Source organism: Calypte anna, chromosome 2 (genome assembly GCF_003957555.1).
Source record: "Calypte anna isolate BGI_N300 chromosome 2, bCalAnn1_v1.p, whole genome shotgun sequence".
NCBI classification, from domain to species: Eukaryota; Metazoa; Chordata; class Aves; order Apodiformes; family Trochilidae; genus Calypte; species Calypte anna.
In genome coordinates, this window is record NC_044245.1 from 70977873 (window position 1) to 71004089 (window position 26217).

The 26217-nt window shown below is 38.2% G+C and overlaps 1 protein-coding gene across 1 annotated transcript in view; it reads right to left on the reverse strand.

Annotated features, from left to right (window-relative positions):
- The window catches only part of LOC103533769 (cadherin-6), a 101087-nt gene that overhangs the window by 35846 nt on the left and 39024 nt on the right, over positions 1-26217 (reverse strand). The window contains exons 2-3 of the mRNA XM_030444812.1: positions 18587-18737; positions 12389-12746 (exon numbers count right to left, since the gene is read on the reverse strand). Coding sequence (XP_030300672.1) covers positions 12389-12619 — 231 coding nt within the window. The 5' untranslated portion in view covers positions 12620-12746; positions 18587-18737. The remainder of the gene's footprint in view (positions 1-12388; positions 12747-18586; positions 18738-26217) is intronic.

A 26217-nucleotide genomic window follows, 5' to 3' on the forward strand; every position in this document is an offset into this window, starting at 1 on the left:
TTCTTCACTCTGGGGCTGGCTATATTAGCTCAAATAACATTTTGAAGTATCTTAAGACTTTGTGGTAAAGTGAAAAGGAGTATATGTACTTTAATTTCTACCAGGTGAGCTGTGGGGTTAAAGAAAATGAAATGCCTAAATTGCAATGCCTTTCCATGGGAATACAATGAATCCCTTATGGAATGTGTGCCTTCCTGGAAAATCTCTCCCTTAAACCCCCATTTTTCAACGAGAATTGTGCATACACTTAAAGAGCGCCAACTTCTGCTGTGGCTTTTTTCCAAGTCAGAGCAAAATAGTTCCTACATCCTGATATATCTAAAAGGTAACAGGAAAAGCTACCTACAACATAGTTAATGTACCTTCATTGTTTAGGCTAACAACCTAATATATAAAAATCTATCCAATTTTCCTTTTTTGCAAGAAAAGATAATCACTGAACCAAAAAGCCCAAGTACATATTTCACATTTTTAAATATTATGCAGCAAAAAACCATCAACATATGAATGGTTTTGTGTACCCAGTCATTTTATGGAAGAATAGTTTTGTGAGTTTGATCTAAATATTTTTCAATAAATTTGAAGGACTTCAATTGACTATAATAGCACTGTCCTGTATTGCATTACTGCATTACCCAGTCAAAAAGGAAACTCGCATAGTAGCAGATTACAGCGGGTATTCTACTGATATTAAGAAAGAATACTTTTTTTCTGAAAAAACTGCATTCAACAAATATGCCATTCTATTATTAATTTGTGTATATGGTTCTTAACCTCTAAATTATGTGATGAGTATATTTAGTTAAATCAGTTGGTATTATATACCAAACTTTGCCTTTGATTTTCAGGGAATTCAACCAGGGACAGCTGTTCAATCTTTATCTGTGGTAAGAATTATCGATATCATCACTGTGATGATGGTTTTTTGGGACACATGAACTTTCAAAAATGCCTCAAAATTATATGGTAGGCAAATACAGCATCTTAATTCACTTGTATGAACAAGTACATTTCTAATTCAGTGAAAATGTCTGCTCTCCGTTGTGAGCATGGGTGAACATATCATAAAGATGAACTAGTGAAAAACCAAACCAAAATGAAAACACCCTTTGGCCTGATATCCAGAAATGTTTTCACTATGATATAGTTGAATAAAACATCAGGCTTCTTCAGCAAGTAACAGCTTTTGACTACTCCCTGATGGATGTGCTTGAAAGCAAATGCTCATCCTTTGCTTACTGACAAAGGCGACCCTTTGATATTCTGAGCACTTGATGCTGACAATCAAATACTGAAATATGTCTGTGAATTTTATACACTATATAAAAGTGTGTGTGGCAGGGAAGAAAGTAGGGGGATAGAGAAGAGAGGATATAGACAAACACTACGACAAATGAGAAACCACATTCAGATTTAAATGAAGACTTAACAGGAAGGAAATTAATTCATATCCTCAGGTTTAGTTGATAATCTATTTAATCTGTTTGCTATTTAATCTATTTGCATGCCTGGATCATCTAGTTCTACAGTTCAGAAGCTGGGAAAAGGAAAAATATCTCCATGATATGTTTTAAAACTTCATTTCAAAGCAAAGTTTGTGCCATGTAAACAGATAATTAAACATTTGGGTAAGACAGCAGGTACAATCTAAAAGGCCACACATTTAAATATCAAAAGGACACTCCTGAAGAAGGTTGCTCAACCAGGCATATGTTTATGGGAAACTTTAGCCAAAGATGGCACTGAGTAGATTCTTCTTTCACATTCCTCAAAGTGCATTAGTCAGGATGTGGCTGAATAACTCACATGACTTAAAAGCTACAACAGAAGAATGTAGGTCTTTTAGAAAGGCCAGGTCAGGAAGGCAAGGAGGTGAGTTAGCAAAAGATCAGCTCAAGGGGATGAAACTTTGCTTTGGAACAGGTGACAAATAAGTCAAGAGCTTGTAAATAACAGGACAGACCAACACAAGATATTACTTTAGTCATCTGCTACAGTCTGCCTGCTCGAAGAGATGAAGTTAGATGGAGCTTTCTTTAGACAGATGGAGAAAGCCCTATGGTTGCAGGCCATGGTACTCATGGGAGATTTTAATCACTCTAATGTTCGCTGGGAGGACAATATGTCTGTGTGCAAGCAACCCAGGGTTCTGCATCATGTCATAATACAATTTCTTGACCTAAGTGATTGATGAGTTGACCAGAGGATGCATTATGTCGGACCCACTGTTCATTATTAAAGAGCTGCTCAGAGATGTTAAAGTGACATTTGTCACAGGGCCCAAAGGCCCCTGAGCCTTGCAGAATATTCTGGTGGAGTGAAACATTATACACAGCAGACAAAAAAAAAAAAAAAAATCAATAAATTAGGAACCTTTTATGTTAATTGGAAAAACTCGGTTCCATAGGACTGGATACATACAAGGATGGTGATGAAATGTTTTCTTTCTATAATGCCTGAAAAATCATAGCGATTGAGGAAGCTTCTTAAATCTGAAAATAGGGAAAGCAACACTCATTCTACAAAACAGGCAAGAACAAGGATCTGAGAACTAGAGAATGGCCAGCCATATTTCAGCTCCAGGGAGCATCATAAAGAAAATGCACTTGGAGGATGAATACAGGCATGTGAAGTAAAGAAGGTGATTTGGAACAGCTGGCATGTATCCAGTCATGGAAATTTATGCTTAAGTAACCTGATAGTCTTCCAAGAATACACAGATTGCAGACAAGCAGAGCATGACTAGAGTCTTCTATAGTATCTGCAGACAAACCAGAGAGGTATGGACTGGAAAAATGTCCAGTTAAGGTGAGTGGAGAGCTGGCTGGATAGCCAAGCTCAAAGAGTTGTGATCTGTGGTATGAAGTCAGACTGGTGGGTGATTACTAGTGGTTTTTCAGGGGTTGATATTGGGCCTCAGTGATGCTGTATGTCTTTATTAATGACTCAAATCATGGAATGCATCCTCAGCAGTTTTGTAAATGATAAAACATGGACATTTGTTGAGAAAAGCATTCTCAATACAGAGAATGCTGAGTAAACCAACTGGCTTATTTCAGCAAAAGTATAGCCTGTTTATTGAAGGTATTGTTCATCCTCCTCCATTCAGAGTTTGTGAGAATAGAGCTGAAGTACTGCATCTAGTTTTGCTTCTCTGCACAAACAAGGTATTAACACATTGCAGTGAGTTTACAGAAGAGTCACAGGGAGAGTTAGAGGGGCTGGAGCATATGATGTATGAGGACAGAGAAACTTTTATTTAGAAATAAGAAGAGAAGGTGTAGTGAAATGAGGCAATCAGGTGTTGCTAATTACAAGGTGGGAGTAGTGAGCTTGTGTTAAACCCATCTGTGCCCAATTAAGGCTTACCCCAGCTGTGCATGAGCAGGATTGGGTGACCAATAAAAGGTGGGCTTAACACAAGCTCACGCCTCCCACCTTGTAATTAGCAACACCTGATTACCTCATTTCACTACAAGAAGGCTTATTGTTCACCATTACCTAATGGGGAGATGTAGAGAAGGCTGTGATAGGATGAGAAGCAATAGACACAAGTTTCAGTGAGGGAAGTTCTGATTAGGTTTTGGAAAGGGGAAAAAAGGAAGATGGTTAAGCAGTGAGAGAAGTCCTAGAGAAGTTGTGTAATCTCCATCTTTGGAAATTCATAAAACTGGACCGGACACTGAGCAACCTTCTGAACTGGGACCTGCTTTGAGTAGGGGATTATACCAGGTAACCTCTCAGATTTTCTTCCAGCCTTAATTATTCTGTGATTCTATCTGGCAGGAGTGATATTCAGTCCCAGGCTTAGGTAACAGATCAAGATCCAACAGTGCTGGTCTAGGAAAGTGGGTTCATTTTGACTAGGCACCCTGGAATTCATTTGGTGATAATGCTTGCATCTATACCCTCCCAGTTGTATCATACCTAGTATTCATGGAAGAAATAATTCTCTTTGAAGCACATATAATTGGTGTGATCCTATCAGTCTAAATAATCTAAAGGAATAATAATCTAAAAGGAATTTTTCATAAGATATTTTCTGTAGGTAATATAATAGACATTTGCATAAGGTGGGTTTATCAGGCCAGTTGTGACAGGCTTTGTTATTTGGAAGTAGCATGAGGCTCAAGCTCACACCAGTTTACAGTTACCATGAATAGCCGTGCAAGAGTTTTTATCCACAGGGCACTAACTCTTTGCCCAGAAACCCCTTGGCAGTTGTTATTCACTTTTTGTACAGGACATTCTGTGAGGAATTTTAGCAGCTGTAAGCACCGTTAACTCTGCTTTAAGCAAGTGACCTGAAATGTGTAAAACCACAGAAAGAACACAGAGTGGAAAGAAGCTATGAATGCTCTAACACCTCTGTTTGTATGCCCTTTAAATCCTCTGCCCATGCCCCAGTGAGCCTGATCACAGGGGCTCCTAGTTAGGAGGAAGCATGTTGTAGCACCAAAAGTATAGTTATACTGTTTGGCCCTTTCTTTTTAGGGGGAACTTAGCCTTACATTAATGATGACATGATGCTAAACACAGAAGTCATGCAAATGACTTGACTTAGCTTGATGTTGCATTCCAACATGAAGATACAGTATGGGCAAAGCTCACAAACATGCAAAAAAGATGGATGAATGCTCATTATGTGAGCTCGTGTGGGACAATAAAACCTTTGGAAAAACAGACACCTAGTGGTGGAACATCACTTGATGTTTCACAAAGAGACTAAGTAAGAAATAGTGCCAGATAGGTGATATTCCTATAGAGAGAAGTCATTCCAGCTGAGATCTTCTGAAGCCTTGCTTGGTACAACATGACTCATGCAAGCTGAAGGTGGAAGGACAGCAGCCTTCTTTGTATGATATGACTCCAAAATAAATAACACTGAGAAGAAAACAGCAGGAATGGTAGTCCTAGCAGAAACCTTTGCTGTTGTTTTTCTCCTTTAATGTACATTTTTGACTCCTGGTGTTTTATTTCTTTTTAGTGAATTTTGTTCTGTTGTTCTGTTTGTTTTTGGTTTGTTTGTGTTTTTGTTTTTTTCTGTGTGTGTGTGTGAAATTAGAAAAGAAGAGAGGAAGGATTTATATTTTTCCTTTCTCCTTTCCTTCCAGAGGGTGATTCTTCTCTTTTTTTCATATGGCACCTCAGACTTTAATGATAACTACAAGGTTCACTGAATCCTGAAGTACTTGCAAGTGCATGCTGAGGTTTGTTTCACCTCATTGATGGTGAAAGCAAGCCACAGTCTGCATTAGTGTGTAGGCATCTGCAGTAGCTATTCACATCACAACACATTTTCAGTTTGTGTTTTGAAATGTTATACTGCCTGGCTACAGCTCTCAATCTGCTGCTGCCCTGCTGTGAACTTGTGTTCGCTGGTGAGGGAAACATCAGCAAAAGAAAAGGGAGTCATAGGCAGTATGAGCTTTGTTCAGTAAAAGCCTTTTGCTAAGTTTATGGTTTAATATTTTTGGTGAGCCAACAGTAAAAAACAAGTGGAGGAATAACAATGGTTCTTTGTCTTGATCCTGAGTAAAAGGATTTTTTTTTTAGCCACTGCTAGCCATCTACAAGTGCTTTATTCATGACACTGAAGCTTTCTAGTGAGGACTTTGCTGCACTGTACAAACAAATAAGAAAATGGTAATCAGTGTGCCAAAGACCAGCGATCTAAGAAACCCAAAACATAGCGTGAATTCACCTGCTGTCCCTCATTGGAGTGGAACATTTATGTGTTCAGATGTTTTTCTATAGCTAGAAGCCTAGGAGCACACAGTTCATGAAGATGTGTAGATTGCTAACAAGAGTAGGACAAGATGACCTGTAAAAAGATGTGGCCCAAAATATAAGCACTGGTATGAGAGGGTTATTAACATATGAAAGAAAAAACTGTTATTTCAGGACACACACACACACAAGAATTAACAGAAATATTGGCTTGAGGGTCCCAGTATTTGCTTGCTTCTCTGAGTGGAATGAAAAGAAAGGGAGGAGGTTATGTACTGTTACATTGTAAGTACCATCATGTATCATAATGTCGGATATGTGGTGTGTGTGAAACAGATGGTTTTAAGGCTCATATATTGTGTAATAGATTTGGATAAAAGGATGATGCCAAGTAGATTCACAATTATGATGATCATAAACATTAACCACACTGTGTTTCCTGCCTTTTCATTTTCTGAATAACACTCTTGCCCATCCCACCTAGATCTCATTATCTCCTTTCTTAGCCTCCATACAATAGCTTTAAATCAACAAGTTCTTTTGGATTTCCATTCTGGGCCTCCAACCTCTCAACTGTCCCTCACATCAGAGCTATCTCTATTCCACAGAGACCGACAGTGCAGAGAACTTCTATCAGTGCCAGTAAATCTTTCAAAGAGGAATATAAGACAAGTGTGTGTGTATGTGTGTGCAATTCAATATAGAAATGAAGGGCAGTTGGTAAAGTCAAACGGTGGAACATAAAATATGAATTATGGATGAGGAATAAAGGAAGTGCAGATGTGCCACAGGATTTGTTCTACATTTTAAGAGAATTAAAGCTATTCAGCCTATTGAAGCAGGAGGCAGGAGATTTAATCATTTAAACAGGGGGGGCTAAAAACTCTGCTTCTTTGTGGGTTTTTTTTTGTTTGGGTTTTAAAGTTAGTTTTTTTTTAAAGTTTAGAAATTTCAGACTTTTAGTTGTGTTTAAGGTCTCTTAGCCTCCCTGAACATCAGTTTCCTCATGTCTAAAAGGCTGGTCTTAATGCTCTTTTCACCACAGCATTAAATGTATGATTGCAGTCAACTAATATTGGTACATGTAAAGGACCCTGGGAGTTTCTTCTCAAGAGCAAGAGCAGGAGTGCCATAAATGGCCCACAAAAGAAGGAACAAAGAGAGAAGTTCCTTCAAAGAGAGTGGTGCTGACAGCAGTTACTGCTCCTTGAGGACCACAGCATTCCTCACACAGGTGGTGTGCTGGCTGGAGGGAGCCTCATTCTATAATGTTTCAAAATTTTAGTTTGTCTCCTACATGGTGAAGTGTGGAGGTTCTCCAAGAGGCACAGCATAAAGTCAAATTTCCTGTGCTCGTTTAGGTATGAGAGAAGACTGTTAAGGACTTGACAGGGACAGGGGTCCAGCCCAGAGCCTGGTGTACACTGTGGTCAGTGCTGCAACCCACAGGCACCTCAGGTTGATTTATGTAGAGATGATTCATAGATTTCTTCCATTTTGCTGTGAGCACTTCAAGCACAGGAATTGTTCAAGATTGAGAGGTTATTCAGAGACTTAAAGCCTGGCTCTTGAGCTGCAAGTTCTCCTGAAAGTAGAGTACATAATCTAAACCAAGAGAAAGGACATTTTAAGCATCAAAACAAATTGAAAACTGTTTTAGGTAGACTCCCTGAACACAGAGAAGTAACAAGGGGAAATTTTAACATTAAGCCTTTTGTAAAAAACAGCCACTGTGTTTGGAACATTAAACTGAAAGCATCAGGTATATATCATAGTCGGAGTTACAAGGGAAAGAAAAACATTGGACAAGTGTTTGCCAATAGAACAGCATAAAGGATGATAAAGTGCAGATGGGAACAGTAATTTTAGTTTACTTTTCACATCTTACTTTTTTTGTAGAATACACATTTTGATAAGTACAGAATGCTAGTGTAGGAAAGATATGAGAGAAAGTGAAATCTTCTCTTGATAGTTGTGATGTCATCCAATTAAGATATGAAACCTTTCAGCCATTGGTGTAATGTGATCCATTACTGCCTCAAAAATGCTGAAAATGAATTGACTGTATTACATGACAATAATTTCCCTTATTTAAATAGCCCCTTTTGTGTGCTCACAGCCATATATTTTTGTTTTGGTATGTGACTTAGTCTCATTACTATGGTTTGGAGAGATTCTACCTTTTGTTTTCTTTGCTTCCAGTGAAATACACTGTAGGGAATGGTTCTGTTTGCCTTAAGAGTAGTTACATTAATAGTAATTAATAATAGTTAATTAATTATAATAGTTATATTGATAGTTCTGTTGCCTTCAGAAATAGAATCAGGTAAAGGAAAGAAAAACAGTACTGAAACTGTACTGTGAAACCTTTTAGTTCATCCCCTTCTCCTCCAAAGGAGGATCAATGGTACCTTAAACCATTCCTAACAGAAGGAAATTTATCTTTTCCAAAGAAAAAGATTCTGGTTATGCCTACAGTAATGCAGTATTCTTTCTGCTTTGCCAAGCCACCACAGCAGCAGGGCTTTGACTTTGTCATCACTGAAAAATGGAGTTGTCAGTGGAGGATGATTGTTTATGATGGTTTGTACAGGTAGTAACATCAGATGGCTTCCAGGCAAGCATACTGCTTGAACTATATGAACATCAATAAGACACAGCAAAAATGAAAAGTATGTCTGGAAGTTTCCTTTTAGTGCCAGACAGACAGAGTGTGACAAAACTGTTCTACGGCTGTGTCGGCTGTTATCAGAAATACTAAGTTACTCCTTTTCCCTGTAGGCTGCCAGAAGTTATTTCTGGGTTAAAAAGTAAAATTTAGGAATTGTTCAGAGCTTTCATTAGACTGAAAGAAAGAGGTATTCTATCCTGTTATGTAATAATGATTTGCATGTTTGTGCTCTGGCTAAAGCACTCAGTGATAGATACCAGTACATGGATTTTATGTAGCCAATGGGACAGCCATGAAAAGAGATAAAATGCATACAAATTGTAACTATACCTTTGAGTGTAATCTTGGAACAGAGCAGGTTTTTTTTCACTCTTTTGCCCAGGATTATCTGAAGACCTCTAGGGAACATAGCACTTATTTGTATATACAGCTGTACTAACTCTTCATTGTTTATCTGTGATTCAGAAGAGCAGTCACCACTGCCCTTTAAACTTATATTAAGTAGCCACAACTTAGTAGATATAACTAGATCTCTCTTCAAACCTAACTCATATGTTGCAGATTTTGGCTAGGTAGTAATGCTGGGCACTTCTCTGCTGTGATGCTCATGTAATCCTTTTGGTTTATTTTAGGATTGAATCTCTGCCAAGTGCCAAAACTTCTGAACCAGAAGAAAAGATATCTTCAGGTTAAAATGTCACTGTGCCTATCAATCACACTTCAGTGAATAGCTGTAGTTCAAAAGTTATTCAGCAGTGCAATGAATAATTCCATTCAAGAAGTTTTCTGCATGTTTCTTATTATGTCTGAGACTAAACAAGACTGGAAATGTGAATTTCTACTCTTTTTAAATGGCTTTATTTCATGAATATACAGGAATTAAATTAAGGAATACAAGAACGGGATGGTAAAATGGTGGATCTAGTGTCAGAGCCACAGCACACTATCAGTTTGTATTGATACCACTGGGAGCTTCTTATTGGCAGCTTCTTGTTCTTACCCAGTGTGATACAGCACCATATTTGGGCTGAGAGTCAAGTAAGTAGCATACAAAACTGGGGAGTACTTTTTAATATCTGACAGTACCCATGGGCACCAAAAAAGGGCTACTTGTTTTTGTGTGTTTTTAGGCAGTTATCTTCTAACCAATGGAAAGCATCTGGGTTCATTGGATATAGAGTATACAGTCTGGAGAACAGTAATGCTCTGGTCCATGATTCAGATGATGCTTCAGTGTTGTTTTCAGCACTTCCCTAAGCTCTGTCTTCTCAGAGATTGCATTTCTTTTTTATTATCTCAAACCTGAATGCATTCACCTTCGCTTTTCCTCCAAAATTACCACAATAGAAACCTCTATTTATAGTATAAACAGTTACAGGATTTACAACGGTAATTTGGGCCATTATAGAAATAAAGCTGTTAGAAGCTTTCACAACAGGCTTCTTACATCTCAAATCTTGATGTAGATGTTAAAATTAAACAGATGCTACCAAACAAAAAGACAACTGACTTGAATAAACTAATTTTTTTTCTTGCAGCTTATAGGGAATATTTTTTTAGAATTATGATGTTAATGCTCACCAACTTTAATCACTAAACACACAAAACCACAGAAGATCCAGCCAGCTTTGACTTCTTATTCTGTGGCATAAACACAAATCTCCTTTACATACACATATTGCTATTAGTTTAAAAGATTTTCCTGTTCACATTTCTCTATAATATTAGAGAATTAAAAGACTATAACCAAATATTCTTACCATGTTCAGTTCATATTTAAGGTTAACACTCAGTCCTCTGAGAAAAAATATGCTTCATAAACATGTTCATTATCCTCATTTACCCACACCAATCAAGTTTAATTGCTCAATTAAATTGCCTTGTTACCTCTACATGGAGACATTCAGCTGTTTCTATCATTTATCCTCGCACCAATACTCAACTTTCTGTGATAATAAATGGCTGCTCTTTCATGCCTCTTGGCTCATTGTTCAATTACAAGGGTGTGAGCAGTTCTGGCATTTGAAAGACATGTGAAAGGCCACTTATGAACAGCCCAAGGACACAGAATCAATGACATTTATACATTATGTGTCATTTCTATGCTGTGCAATAGTAAGTGTATTAAAGTACCAATAGACAGAAGAACAATTTATAAAAATAACATTCCCTTTTTTTTTTCCTCTCTCAATGACTCCAGTTCAAACTACCTTGCTTTTCTGGTCCACCTAGACCATTTTTTAACTGACTCTCAGCAAAGTCATCCTCCAGGAATATTTGCTCCTCCATCCTTGCTTCAGTCCCTCTGAATTCAATACCTTCTATTGAAATTCTTCAGTGGAGAAAATGGGGCACTTGGGGCTGAGCAGGTTTCATGTCAAAATTCACAGTGAAAACAAGAGGTTGTAGGACTTGCATCAGCACCACATGCATTGTCTTTGGAGAAAGAGATCCCCATTAACTCCTGAGTATACTGTGAAAAGGAAAGTGTGTAGAGGACTGCTGTCTTTCAATATTTTCTTTATTTTTTTCCTTTGACTCCATATTTCTTACCTGTTGGTTATTGTTCCTTTCACTGTCTCATCTTCTGTTTTTATTTTTGCTTTCTTTAAGTAACCTTTTTCTCACAGCTCCTATCCTCTACCCCATTTGACATCCCTTTCCCCTACTTTCTCTTGGTTCTTTCCTCTCCTTCTTCCTGTCTTTCCAGTTCTTCCCTCTTACTCTCTTCAGGCTTTTTTCTTACCCTCTAATCTTCCTTCTTTACTTGCCCTCTCAGGAATCCCTGCCTTTGGCTTTTTCCTGTAGATTGTGCTCAATGGTACCCTTTCATGAATGCTGATTATACTGGTCAGAGCTCTATGAGTATTACACCAGCCGAGTAGCTCCTCATTTGAATCATGCTTTGCAGCCAGTGAGCAGGAGAGGGGTGCCACAACCCACTGTGACTGACAGATGATTGGCAGGCAAGAAAAGCTGCCACCATCTCTCATGGGAATGCTCAGAAGCTTGCAGAGGGAGATAAAATTTCAAACTACTGTAATCTGCAGCCTTTGCTAAGAGGTTTGGGAGAGTAAGCTAGATCAGACACAATCCCATTTTAGTTTGGAAAACTAAACTGTATTGCTTCTGCTTTGAATGTCATCATCAATAGCATAATTTCTTTGTTCTGCAGAAGAGACTACTTTGGGCAGTGTAGACTCTCTGTAGACTTACCACAGGTTCATTAGGTTGACAATTGACATAAAGGTTGTTACCTACAAAGGGGTCTTCTGGTCAGGAAAATGGATGGTCTCAGAGTTAAGATGTGAATATTTATTTTATTGTTATTTTTTACCAATTCTTTTCTGTCTGTCAGCATGTTTTGAGCTTAGAAAATTTCAGCTGCTTGTTGCTTCTTAGTGTATAAGCAGAGCATACCTCAACTCTTTGTAATGGCAGGGCTTGTGGTATTAAGGTTATGTCACAGAGTCCTTAGTGACACCACAGAAGTCTCATAGCTGCAGTATGGTTGTGCACCATGGAAAATAAAAAGGAAAATAGTTGCCATTTGCTGGCTAGAGAGAATCCTCACAAAATATGGATGCTGCCAACTCTAAATATGTTGGACCAAAACTAGTCCTGGTTTAAATAATTTGATTCTAGCAAAATTTATGAGTATGATCAGTTATGCATATTAAAATTCAAACCTAAAAATCTGGGCTAGACAGCCTTAGACTTAATATGCAGTATTTCCAGACAAAAATAAAAAGGAAAATCTTTAACATAATTGTGCATGATTGGCAATGGTTAATTGAGGAACTTCCTGTCATTATTTCAATCTGAAGTGTACTAATCTTCCTACTGAATTATCATTCCTCAGCAGAAGTTGAGGCAGACAGGAAGGCAAACTAAAAGCTGTAGCAGGCATTGCTCTTACCTACTTGCTATTGCTGGGTTTCCAGCTCTTCAAAAGTCAAAACATATATGTCTATGAAAAAATCTTACCTTGCCAACATATTGGTAGTCCGTTCCTGTGTATTCTTCCAATAAAAAGAACTGATTCCACATCCAGCTCCGTTTGGAACGATGGAGGTCTTGCCTGCTGTTTCCAGACAATACCAAAACCTTTTCCTCTTCTGGAAAGCCACTAGTCCTTTTGGATAATGGACTTAACAAACTTTGGTGAGGCTGACCAGCCCAAAACAGCAGCCAGAAGCAATGGTAAGGTCTCATCATGATAGCACAAGAAGGTCTAAAGAAAAGCTTTTTTTTTCTTGTCCTCCAAGTAACCTACTTTACTGCACTGAATCCAATCTCATGCTGTCTTCTGTCTTTAAAAAGTCTTTGAAGTTTCAAAGGATCTCTGAAAAGAGAAATAACAACTTTTAAAACATTTTCAGAAACTTAACAGCAAATAAGAACAAAAAGTTGAAGAGATTATCCTGTTGACTGTTGAAAAGCTGGGTGTTTTTAGTTCCATGAATTTATATTTGTTAGTAGGAAGGAGTCCTCATGTTTGGCTTTGTGGTTTTCCCCCCCCCCCCTTTAGCTCTGTTTAACTCATTTACTTTCATTCATTGACTAAGACAAACCAGACATTTCTCTTCTTACTGCCTGGACTTTGGGATGTAACTGATTAGTTTCTGACTGGCGGTCTTGATGACCTTATTACCTTGTTATGGGCTGAAGAGCCTGGACTTAGAAAACACCAGTTTTCCCAGAAATTTAAGGATGCTTGTCTTCTATTTAATTTTGGGAGGGTTAGGTAAACAGGTTAGTGAAATAAATGTGCATATCTGTCAATATCTCCCAGATACCAGCCCTGTTTGATACTGTGTAGGAAATGGTCATTTTGGTTTCCTCAGTTGCCTACTGCCAGAGTTTCATTTTGAGTTTTGGACTGTTAAATACATAGTTATTTATGTAAATGCTTTCATTAATAATTTCCGAATAGATATTAAAAAAAAATTCAGATAGTTTGTCTCTATCTGTATGTTCATAATAGTTAGTTCTTCCTAATATTTTTAATGCTAAATATTCGTTTACCCGTCACATAATTCTGAAAATTTTTCCTGTCTCTGAAGATTGCATAGTTTTCATCATGAAAAAAGCAGTACAGAGTACTACAGTGTAGTAGGGACAGATCATCCATTTTTAAAAAAGTTGAAAGCTGCTATTCAGGAAGAAAAATTTTACTGTGTGTTTCACATTAACAGTCATGCAAAAGGCTTAATGATCAGCTTTGGAACATTTTATAATCTGAGACATTTTGTAGGAAATCACAGAATCCTAGGGGTTAGAAGGGACCTCGAAAGATCATCTAGTCCAACCCCCCCTGCCAGAGCAGGGCCACCTAGAGTACATCGTGCAGGAACGTGTCCAAGCGGGTTTTGAATGTCTCCAGTGAAGGAGACTCCACGACCCCCCTGGGCAGCCTGTTCCAGGGCTCTGTCACCCTTACAGTAAAAAAATTTTTTCGAATATTCAACTTGAACCTCCTGTGCTCCAATTTACACCCATTACCCCTTGTCCTATCATACTTAGTTGACAGAAACATTCTACAACATTTTTTTTTGATAAGCGCTTTGTTAAATTTTTAGTCTAAAGAGATCCATACTCTTAGAGAAGCATCACTTGATTAACTTTCATTTGGTTTAACAGAGATGCTCTTTGGAAATGTTATTTTTTCAATATCCTGGGGGAAAAATCCCAACAAAAACCAACAACATAAATCATTCTGAACCAGCTCAAAATTCAGCACAGCAGCTTTCAATATTTGTAAATAAAGATTGTTGAATGACACTCTGACTATACCAAATTGAAAAAAATTGAAAATAGATGTGTTTGTTTGTTTTATCCTATAAGCATTTCACATAATAGCACTTGGATCACATTCTATATCAAAGGCCAATTTTTCCCCCATGTTATGTGTATTCACTTTTTTAAAGGTGTAAATAAGACAGACTCTAGCCTTGGAGCTACATTGATGGAGTTAAAGAATTTACAATGCCCTGGGTTACCCACTCTTCTGGTGCTCATTGTTCTTAGTGATAAATTGTCTAAAATAACCTCACAGTGCCTCTTAGTAAATAATTTTCTGTAAAGAAATACCACTTAGCTTTTAGATGGATAGTAGGTAATGGAACATGGCTGTTGAGACAATGTTGTTCTACTGCTTCAATAGGTAAGATACCATAAAAAGGTAACTTCTGGATGAGAAGGGGTCAGTTCTTTAGCATTTCAAGGAAGAATGGAAAACACACAGCTAAACCTGAAGCATTGTAGTTCCCTCTGGAGAAGAGGGAAGGTGTTTCATTTGCCCTCGTTAATGCCAGTGAACTTCTTTGTAGAAAAAGCCAGCTCTGCCCTGAAGGTCATGGGTGCTGTGTCTGTGAGAGGTTTTGAGTGTTGTGAGATAGACACAGACACATGGGCTAATGCACACATGCATATAGACATGCAATGACACACAGGCAGATATAGAAGCAAGAACATAACCATTGCCCAACACAAAAAGGCCTCCACAGAGGACAAAGAAAAAAATCCAGTGTGACTGAGCCTTCCAGTGTGCTCTACAGCTGCCTTCAGTCTGATTCCTGAGCACTGGCAAATAAAGGTACAGGTTGCTTGAGGGGAACACGGGCAGATTAAGGCACCAGACTAGAGAAAGGAGAGGTGGCTTTAACTCTTTCCTGTTTTTGATAGTCTCTCTTCTCCTCCTCCTGTATACTTCTGACCCATGTAGAGCGTTGTGCTTCACAGCTTTGCCAGCATCTGCTCCTCTAACCCCTGGCTCTGAGTGGAGTCTCTTAGGGTGGGCAGCTTCCCTGACGTGACATGAAAGGGGAGATTATGTCTCACACAGTATGTTTTACTTCCATTTTCTTGCCAGGCTGCTTTGCAGGAAGGCTGAGGCCTGCCCCTTGGGTGAGTTAATGCATGCCCTGGGCAGTGGCAGCACGGGGCATGATCTGTGCTTGCAGGGCAGGTGGGAGAAAATGGATGAGATGGTACCTCTGGCTGTGTACATGTGCCTCACCACACTGGGCAGGCAGGGTCTGAGGTGGGGAGTGCAGTATAAGAGCAAGCCTATTATTTTGCTATTAGTGAAGCCTGCATGGATTGCTGAAGCATGAGGGAGCGAAAATCATCACTTGACAGCCTCCCCCAGTGCTTGTCTCATTACCCCTGCAGCTGAAACACACAGTGGGGCTCCATGTGTTTGCTCCTGCACATACCATTTCCAGAGCAGTGCTGCCTGGAGCAGCATTACCTAGACAGGATTTGTGCCAGACTTTTAAAGGATTAGTCCTTCAAATGCCAATTGCCAGGAAAAAATTATTCCTGCAGGAGAATGTTCTGCACTTGAAGTAAGCTATAACTCACAGTTCTGATGTCATGGGAGAGGTTTTATAGCGGCTCATGCTGAAATATAGCTCACGAGAATGATATCATAGCTGTGAAATACAGCCTTTTACTTTTCTCCACGGAGACATGTCCAAAATGCTGAAATAAGGGCATGACCCTGTAATGTCCTTCTTGACTGGGTAGTCTTCAGGAAGCAGCAGAGAAGCTAAGACCCAGCAGCTTCCCTGTGAGTGGCAAGAGAAGAATCACACCTTTGTAGACCCCGATTTAGGTGTGAAATTGAGGTAAGTAACAAATGAAGTCCAGGGTGTCTTTACCCTATAGATGCTGATAACTGTTTTATGGGTCACAGTGATAAATTAAGCAGAATGAATAAAAAGGAAAGGAATACTATACTCTGAGCTGAGCTTTTAGTAAAGAGAGAAATCCTGTGGCTTCTTATGTTATTTAGTGCTCCAATCCCAATGTCTCATGCTCCAGAGAGGCCTCTGTAATGTAATAGTTTTTCTAGTGCAATCTCCTTTCTTTATTTTGAAAACAATTCATTCACCAGGGATATTCTATTTTCTTTAAATGTAGATGTGAAAATATAAATGATGGGACCTTTAGATGGGGGCTAAAATGTCTTTGGTTTCTTCACATTGCACAAAAGGAGTGCTTTAAACATGGCATTTTTCTCAACCGTCAGCTGGTTGGGAAACTTGTGTTCATCACCTGTTCAGAGTGAAAAATTATCTTCCTGTACAACAGCCTCAGACCACTGGCTTAGCTCTGTCAGCTCAAATACATAGCAAATCTGGGCTTTTTATCAGAGAAGAAGGAATCTGCATACCCAAGTTTAAAAAAAAAATAAATCCCAGTCTAGCTTTAGGTATGATGATTGCTAACATAAAAGAAATGTCACTTGCAGTTACAGAACTGCCTTCACTGTGACAAGTTGCAGATTTAAAGTTTAGGTTCATGCCTCTTTGGAGGATCAAAACCTCAGACAATAGCTTAATCACTATAAATATCAACTTACTTCAAAATTATTTCCCTTAGGTGATGATATTCACAGAAAACCTTTCTAGTCACCCATTTCCCCAGTATCTCGTTAATGTAGTTAATGTCTTAATGCTACCAGTGTGAGAATTCAGTGCAAATTCAAATACTTTCAGAGATATACTTAATTATTTCAACAGTAAATCAAAGAGGAAATGGGTCCATTGGAGTCATTCCTATCAATCAGGGAGCTCTGCCCTGGAGATGCCTTTCTGGCATGGTGACAGATATCAGAGGCAAGTTCTTGACATGAGGAACCGCAAGGAGGATCTACCTCCACTCCTACTCAGTGCTGTGGGACATGATGCTCTTCACAGCTCATGGTTAAATAAACCAGACTAGCTAAGAGTCTTCCCCTAAGAGGAATCAGAAAAGAGAAGAAAAACATTTTTCTTCATTCCTTTCTGTCCAGTCCCATAATACTCCCTCCTCAGTAGTCTCTCAAAGGGATATGCTCTATAAAGTGTCCTAAACCACGAACTCGAGTGTAATTTCTTTCCAGATCCCATGCACTCAACAATGTTTCTATATGTAGTTATACATATATATATGTATATTGGACATCATGGGCTGCTTTTTAAAATTTTAAATAGCCAACAACCATCAGTGTCTCCAAAGTTTCTGACATAACCTTTATTCAAACAGAAGTGCTACTATAAAAGTTCTTTTATTCCCTAGTCATCTAGTCATCATCAGTTTCATTGTTTGAGGGTTGAGTACAAAGCTTCACACATTAAGATTAAGGTCCATTAGCACACTGGGATGAACATTAATTGTATCTTCAAGAATTGATAATGTACAATTATTCTCACACTATGACTGAATAAGGAGATGAAAGTTAATAGATGATGTGGAATAGTAATTTAGGAAGCTGTGCAAGGGAAGTGACACCAATATATCCTGGGTGAGTATAATATGGATCTGGAAATTCAGCTAACAGGAATAGTTACAAGAGTTAGTTTTAGGGTTGGTTTGGGTTTGTTTTGTTTTGGGTTTGTTTTTTTTTTTTTGGAGGGGTTTGTTTGTTTAAGGTTGTTTGGTTTTTTTTTTTCATTTTGTTGGTTTGTTTTTCATCCAAAACTGCATTCATCCTCAAAGAAATTGCTTAAGATTTTGGGCAAAACCACAGAAAGGCAGAGGATAGATTCTGCTCTTTCTGTCTAGCAGATTACACTATTACTGCTCCAAAATCAGGTCTGATTGATGGTACTGGAAAGATGCAGACTAGTCCCTGGCTTCATCAGGAGCCATCCTTTATGAAGTGCCTACTGCCACCTTTGGAAGGAAATGAGGGCTCTGCCATGGGAACTTTAATTTATATTTAATTTTTCAGAAGATGTGGGGATGCACTAAAAATATTCTTATATCATATCTTCTAGAATCTTACACAGCTAGCAGCAGTTGAATTTACCAGGCAAACTGACCATGTTTAAATCCCAAACAGTTCTACAGAGCAAAGTGCCTTCCACAGTAACTCTACTGTAGGCTTCAGCTTGTTTCCCCATGCAGAAGAGTCAATTGCCAGTCCCCTGGCCAGTCCATGCAGGGAGAGAGACTCCATGCATGCATGGTCCTGCCAAACATCAGGTGCAAGGGTTTAACTCATCAAGCCTGAGAGAGAGGAAGGCAAACACTTCATTGCCAAAGCCTGAGGAATGAAAGGTGGGGGAAGCATTAATGGGGGAGAAAGGTAAAAGGCAAATAGCAACTCCTGGGTTTCTTGTGGAAAGTGGGACTGCGGTATGGAATGAGGCATGCTAGGTAAGTGGTGATTATTCATCACTTGTTTTTTACCTTGTTGCAAATCCATGACAAAGAAGCAAAGTCCTTATTCCCTGAAAAAACTCAAATGACTCAGGGAAGCCAGGGTCCTAGGCTGTTGCTGGGGTTGTCCTCAGAAACGTGAAGTATGTGCCTCTGCTACTCTGCAGCCCTGCAGGAAAGACTGCAAGGAAATGATTAAGGCTGTAAGGAAAATCTGCAGAAAAGTTACTTTCTCATCACGAGGGTGGAAGGTTAAAACAGCAGTAGTTTCACAAGAAAAAAAAAACCAAACAAAAAAGTATTTCAGCAAACTTCGTAAAACAGAGGCTTCCAAATTTGTCATATTCGGTTATTTTTAGTGACACATTCATATGTTTTAATATATCACACTGAGACATTTTCATATATAACAAAGTCTTTCTTGCTCAATATTTTCAGTAGTAGCAAAGTTTCATATACTCATAGGCTTTAACATCACAATCTTGTCCATAATTGACTTGGACTTAAAAAGCAGTTCTTGAATGTGAGCTTGCTTTACAATTATGTCTCCCTTCAAACCAGTCAGATCTGAAAGTCTGCATCTAACAGTTTTCCCAAGTGTGAATCCATTTTTACATCTCTGAAATACAAATGCTCTTTTTCCTTCATTGTCCATGAGGCATTTATTTGTAAATATCAGTCATAGGCAGAAAAAAAATTGGCATTTTTCCAGCGTAAGGATAGGTGATGAAATTTTAATCTTCTGATGTTCACTTTTTCTGACATCTTTGTTATATAAACCCATATGGTCTAGCGATCACTTCTGTAAATATACCTCTGAAATAACAAAACAGAACAGAGCCAAGAGAGAATTCAAACTGAAAGATTCATGGTATTAAACTAGAGGTACTTTCTGAAGACATCAAGTACACAATGTAATTGCAGCCAGTAGTGGTTGATTATAGTCTTTCAAAGTCATTTTTTTATTCAGTTCTCTCAGCAGGAAAAAAGGTCCAGAACTATAAAAAAAATAACTAAATGCAGCAGAAGCGTTAAGCTAAGTACTACCTCCATCCTGTATTGGGATCTATTAATGTGGCCCTTTTGAACAGTGCAACTGCATTAACCGCAGTGGACCTGAATGCACATGAACATCAGCCTTCAGAGAAGTACTATCTGATAAAAGAGGGAAAGTGAGAAGTATGTATCTCCTCCTTTAGTTCATGAATGGTGGTGGCAAAAGATGACTGTATGACTTTATTCAGCAGCTGGTGAGTGATTTGTTGATGTTGTTTGTCTGCTCTCTAATACTTTGATATTTCTTCACCTAGCATTTGAAAAGAGCCTGAGTGTCATCTTGTATCAGAGATGTCCCCTTTAAGCCTCTGTATTTAGCCACAGAGTGTATTTTTTATCTTCTGTGCCTAAAGAGTCTCAATACACAAGATTAGAGGAATGATGCAGAAAAGGAAATCGTTTCCATTGTATGGTTGCATTAACTGACTTCTGTGGTCATCCAAGAATATCTGTGGCAGGGCTAGAACCTGGAATTGGATTTCCTTTGCTGAATATACTGTTTGGATGCTGGCATATGCTGGAGAGTGTGTGACTGCTGTAGCTGGAGCACATGGAAAAGTATCTGACAGTCCCTGGGTGTGCAGGCAAGAGCAGTAACTGCTACAAGAGCAGCAACCTCATTTAGGTGTCACAGGCTAAGTTATCTCTGCAAGCAGCTATATGGAGGCAAAAGGATAGACCCAGCTCCAGCTGATCTTATCCTCTTTGTGAGTTCTTTGTGACTCTGTGAGTCACTAACAGGAAGCCAGAGACAATCTTCTGAAAGGCTTCTAGCTCCTGCCTGCCTCTTACAGGTGATGTGAGGACAGGCTTCCATGGTATTTCGTTGCCCTCTGCAGAGGGAACCATTCTGCTAATTCTATGTCATAATCTAAAACAGGGGACAGTATGTGATGAGCAGGTAATACAAAATAGTACTGTAAATAATATTAAATATAAGTTAATATTAAATTTAATATTAATATTAAGTAATATTAAGTTACTCCTTGATGGAGAGAAGACTGAAACAGTTAAGCAATTAACCACATTCAATAGGAGGGAAAATCAGTAGACCTCCTACTGCAGTGCATAGGTTTTTTATTCCTGATCAATACCTTAATGGCAGAGAGTAGCAGATGCACATGAAGTCATAGATAAAGGGTTTTCTGGTAGAACTGAAAGTATCCTTGAAGCCATGAAAATGCTGTTGAAAAGTCTTATTCCTTGTTGCACTACTTGATGAAACTCTACAATATTGTCATCTTACTGTGAAAGTGTTGTTTTCAGCCATGCAATAAGCTACTACCAAGATAGCGGATACTTTAATGGAGTTGGGGTTCTCCTTAACACTATTTATTTATTTATTTTAGGATAGGGAACTAGCATATGCTTCAAAGCAGGAGTGTCATCAGAAAGAAATTCAGTCTACCTTTAGCATTGAATTTGATGTCTGTTAAGGAGCGTAGCCTCCCTACCCAGTTAATGGAAAGACAAAAGCTCTTGGGTGACTTGATGTGCCTATGTTAAAGCATTTTGTCTCTTCACTGAAAAAGCTACATTTTTTGAACACCTTTTATTCTATTTCTTTTCAGACTGGTATTTGAAAGGCTTCTAGACAGAAGTGATCAGTGACTTTTTAGGCTTTTAATTGTAAAGCTAAAAGTATAGGTATTTTAAACTCCGTTCTGAGAAAGGTATGAGATACCATTACCCTAAAATCTCTAACAAGGGAATTGTTCTAGATCTTTAGACACATTAAAAAATCCCCACAACCAAACAAAAAATACCCCAAAAAACCCCAACAAATAAACAAACAAAACTGAACAACCCCCCTGAAAACCCAGCCATCTTGTCCCTGAAAATTGTTTTTCTTAATGTGAGATAGCATGGTGTTTTGCTTTTTCCATGCACTCACCCTACCGTTTCTTAGGCACACACTTCTAGGGCATCAGAGGAAAATTATCCACAAGCTCCCATAAGTGAGACAGAACCATAGACAACAGATCCATTCTGTGCTGATCAGCAATTACTCTAAGTCAAGATGTCAGTGATACTCTCTAAACACAAGAGAAAAATCTGGGCTTGCAGCCGTTTTAGCATCGTTGCAGTTCTCCCTCAAGTCTTGCAGTTTGATAATGAAGGCAGAGGCATACACATGTATAAAGAAAAGAAAGGAGGAGGTAAAGTTTCTTGTTTTATAGGTATCAGTATATTTTCCTATCAAAGGCTGACTATTTTTGACAGCAATAATTAGGCAGTTCAATAACAGACACAAGTAAAATTTATTACAATTTTTTTTTATTGTGCTTTGGGCAGTGTATATTGTTGTCAAGCACGATATTGATTGCTAAAATCCTGATTTATTTCCTAAAGGAAAACCCCCACACTGAGATAACAGAGTTATTATGGCAAGTGGTACAACTGAGGACAAAGAAGATAGGAGAGTTCACCTGATCCTAATTTAAGCATATTAGAGCTGATGCACTTTTCATAGGTACAAAAGAGGTTGTTCTTTTCTATTTTTTATTAATGACTCTCTGTAACTTCCTATTTTTAGTATATACACAGTCCTACATGTGTTTGCTACTGCCTTTTTTTTATTTGGTTGATTGTTGGGGTTTGGGGTTGTTTTGGTTTTTTTGTTTGTTCATTTTTTGGCAATTCCAATCTCTCCTGCCTGCATTTTGCAGTTTACCCCTTGCAGGGATGCTCCTCACTACCTTGCTTCCCATTGCACCCCATTTCATCTGTGTAAAGAAGATGTCTGTCTTAAGCAGTCTGCCATTTATCAACTGCTATTTGCTCACTATATTTTTCTTTACTTCTTGACAGAGCCATATTCTAATTTCACACTCTGAAATTAAGTGAAAACAATCACTAGGTGGGCCATAAGGTACTGGACCTACAGAGGATAGAAATAGATAAACTTTGGCTTTGTATTTGATTGTAAAGGGCTTTCTTATTTCTCATAGACTTTCATGGTCATTTACCACTATGAATTGGATGCAGAGTGCTACCAAACCAGAAATGCCTGCAATGCGCTGCCTTTTGTGGGGAAGTGAAGTCCATTTGTGCCAATATACTCCAACAGGAGCAATCAACTGAAAAATAGAGGGATGCCCATTAAGAGCCATTTCATTAACTGTAGATTAGTAGGTCACGTCTCTCTCTTGATGAAAGAGTATTATGTCTTTGGTCGTGACAATAACTGGCTATACTAAAACATTCTGGCTTCTTTAAAAGCCTCTTAATGTTACCGCTATAAAGCTCACAGTTCAAGACACAGTAGCAAAAGACAGGAGAGCTAAATGTGGATCTGCTGGCAGCTGTGGTCTGCTGCTCAGACCTTTTTATCCTACTTGGGATCCCATTAAAAATCCAGGAGATCTTCTCAAGCAGAGCTAGACTGCAGATGGCAGAGGATGGAAATACGTGTGGCAAGTCCTCTGGAGCTATCCTCATGAACATTATTACAAAAAGCTGCAGCAGGAAGCTGCAGGAAGAGGGACTGAGCCACTTCTGACTTCAGAGTTACTAGGCCTGGATGTCGATGATTAAAATGGGAGTAAGGCATGCTTGCAGTTCATCCAGGGTGAATAAATACCACACCAGGATGGCAGGAATGTTCTAACAATCTGGCCAGGAGGACATTCTTATCCAGGCACGATGATGTCTAGTCATTCTCAACTGTCTGCCAGGAACATCTGCAGTTTGCTTGTGACTTCAAGTGAGGCAATAAACTTTACCTTTTCAGTGTGTATTTCTGGCCATGATGACTCATTACTTAACTGAGGTTTTGTGAACAGTGAGAGATGTTTCTGAAACTCTTGAGGTTTCTTGAAAAGGAAAGATGCATACTTTTCAAATCACTAGTCTGAGAGGTGGCTTTCTTATTTGAAAAGAGCCTTTTAAAACATTTTTGCTAGTAATTTTCTGTTTCTCAGAATATGTAAAGGTATAAAAGAATGTTATTTGTGAGTTATTTTAATAATGCCACTTATGTTGCTAGTTCACTGAGAAAACTTAATGAATCATTTCATTAGGGATATTGAGGAAACTTGAATCACACTTGGGGTTTTTTGCTCTTTTGGTTCACAGTACTCTGCATATAAACACTGCGAACCTCTCTAATATAGAGGTATGTAACTAACACCTTAGCTTGTTTTATTAACGTATATTCCTCTGGCCATTAAAAGAAGCCATAAAGTTTCTTTCAGTGGTATGTGATCAGAACACCATAAACATGTTGTATATTAGGTGTAAAAAAAACCTCTGGGAAAGATTCTGACCTGACATACAACAGTTGATGTTCATCATATTTCTAAATTCTTTGAAATTATGTGGAATCTCTTTGGGATATAAACAGAGTTTGCCTTTTTTTTGAAAAGTAGTGTCTAATAGAATTACTGAAAACTTCCCCTTGAGACTTGAATATGGTGCTTTATTTTTCAAATCTGTTTCAGACAGAGCCTTTGCTATTGCTTTCCATGGAAGGGAGTGAGAATTATGCTGCAAATCTTAACTATATTGTTAATGCTAAATATCTATGTGATCATTATATGCAGCAAACTAGGTATTAGAAGCCTCTAGTACGGTTCTACTTTTGTGTTTTAGACAACTGAAGGAGCCAATCCTAAAAATACAGAATGTGTGATGCAAGTGGTTGTTCTCTGTCCAGGATTCAGCAGTACATCACTCTTTGCAAAACCAATGAAGACAGCAAAATTGGCCTTCTTTGCTCAGTGGAGTTTTCGTTGTCATTCTGAATTAATTCCATAGAGTTGCCAGGATTGATAGCCAAGATCAAAACCATTGGATAAGTGGCTTAGGAGGAGCAGAATTAAAAGAAACTATTTCTGCATAATTTGTGCTTTCATGCCTGTAAACAGATGTCTCTCTTGAAAAAAACAAAGAGATACTAATCTGGACAAGAGAGGCTTCCTTCTTATTTCAGAAAATCCTTTTAATCTAAAAGATATTCCTCTGAGCAGTTAACGCTAAAGAAAAGTATTTCCAGTAAGAAATGAAACTTGGCCAACGGAGGTGTCAGCTTAATCTCTGACATTGTTCTTTACACCAGAGAGGGGTGTTCTTCAATTACTGGAAAGACTACTGTGTATGTCTTAAGTATTTTCTTGAGCCAAACCCAAATTTCTGGTACTCTTATAAGAAGCGATAATCAGACTGCCTTAGTCTTTCTGAAACTGATGAGAATTTTGTGAAATTAGAGCCAGTGTGTCACTCCTTTTGTTTTCTTTTTTATTTTTTTCTTCTGTTTTAATGTTTCTTCATTCTACGATTGTTTTTTTTTTTCAGTTGTTGTCCTTCTTTTTATTAGCAAAATTTCTGTTAGCCAGATTTCAATTACTTCAGCTGAGGACATTGAAGCATAGCTACCATTTGAAGTGACCAAACGTTTACTGACTACATCTAAAGAAATCCATGGTTTTGCACCAGAGGATGCATTTATTTAAATCTCAAACATAAAAAAAAAAAAAAAATTGCATTTATTTTGTATTCACAATACGTTCCACCCCAGTATTTTAAATATTGCATGCCCCTCTAGCGCACTGTGATTGTCATCAGTTTAGGCTGCTTCCCTCTGGAGAGATAAAAGCCTCCTTCCTGTCAAGGTCATTTAGCTTTGATCCTGAAGTCTTCCTACTTTCTGCTTTCCTGTTTCCTTCTCACTTCTAATTACAGGCAAACTGATGTAAGCTGAAAATTGTCAAATTGCCCCTGGAGGCAAACATGAATGTTCATTTACCTGTCTAAGGTACCAGCATAGTCTAAATTACCAAGGAGGTCAATCACTTAATAATCTTTGGTGTATGTATCCTCAGAGTCATTTTGTGAGAACTGCAAATTCCATGTTCATTCCTGAACACAGAAACACAGTGAGTTTAAAGACCAAACCTTTAGAGGCATTTAGAAACAAGACTTTTATTGCATTCAGGTCAATGGTATTTAAGCCTCTTATCTGGTGACATTTTAGCATTAATTCAAAACCAGAAGATAACATGAACACTGAAAAGTCCAAGGAATCATTAAGAACTGAACATGAATAAACTCATAAATACCTATAGATGTATCCTCATTACTGTAAGATTTCATGTATCTACTCAAGTCTTGACAACTTTGTTTTTAATAATTATTTCTTAAATAAGATGCAAGACATTTACAGTTTTATGATATTTCTCACCTGATGGATGAAGATAGTTTCAAAACACCACCACAAACACACCAGTGGTTTATTAGCTTCACCTACGCATTATCTGTTGAACTGATTGTCTTGTAATGAAATTATGTTTCTTTTCAATTACATAACCAATCCATAACTTATCTGTTTTAAACCAGAAATTGGATTATCTCTCCTATTTAAAGCCTTTGCAACCTAGCAACAATGCAGGTGTTGGGTATAGGCAGGTAATATGAGAGGAAGTCTTCTCAGGAGTTATTTGCCTCTGCTCCCTCCCCATAATCTCTAACTAATACCCATTTCTTCTGATATATTGGAGGTTCTTTCACACTGTAGTTTGTAAGAGGACTTATTTTCAAGTATGGGGCACTTATAAAGCAGTCAGGATTATCCAAGTTTCAAGTTGTCTATGAAAAAATTATGGTAT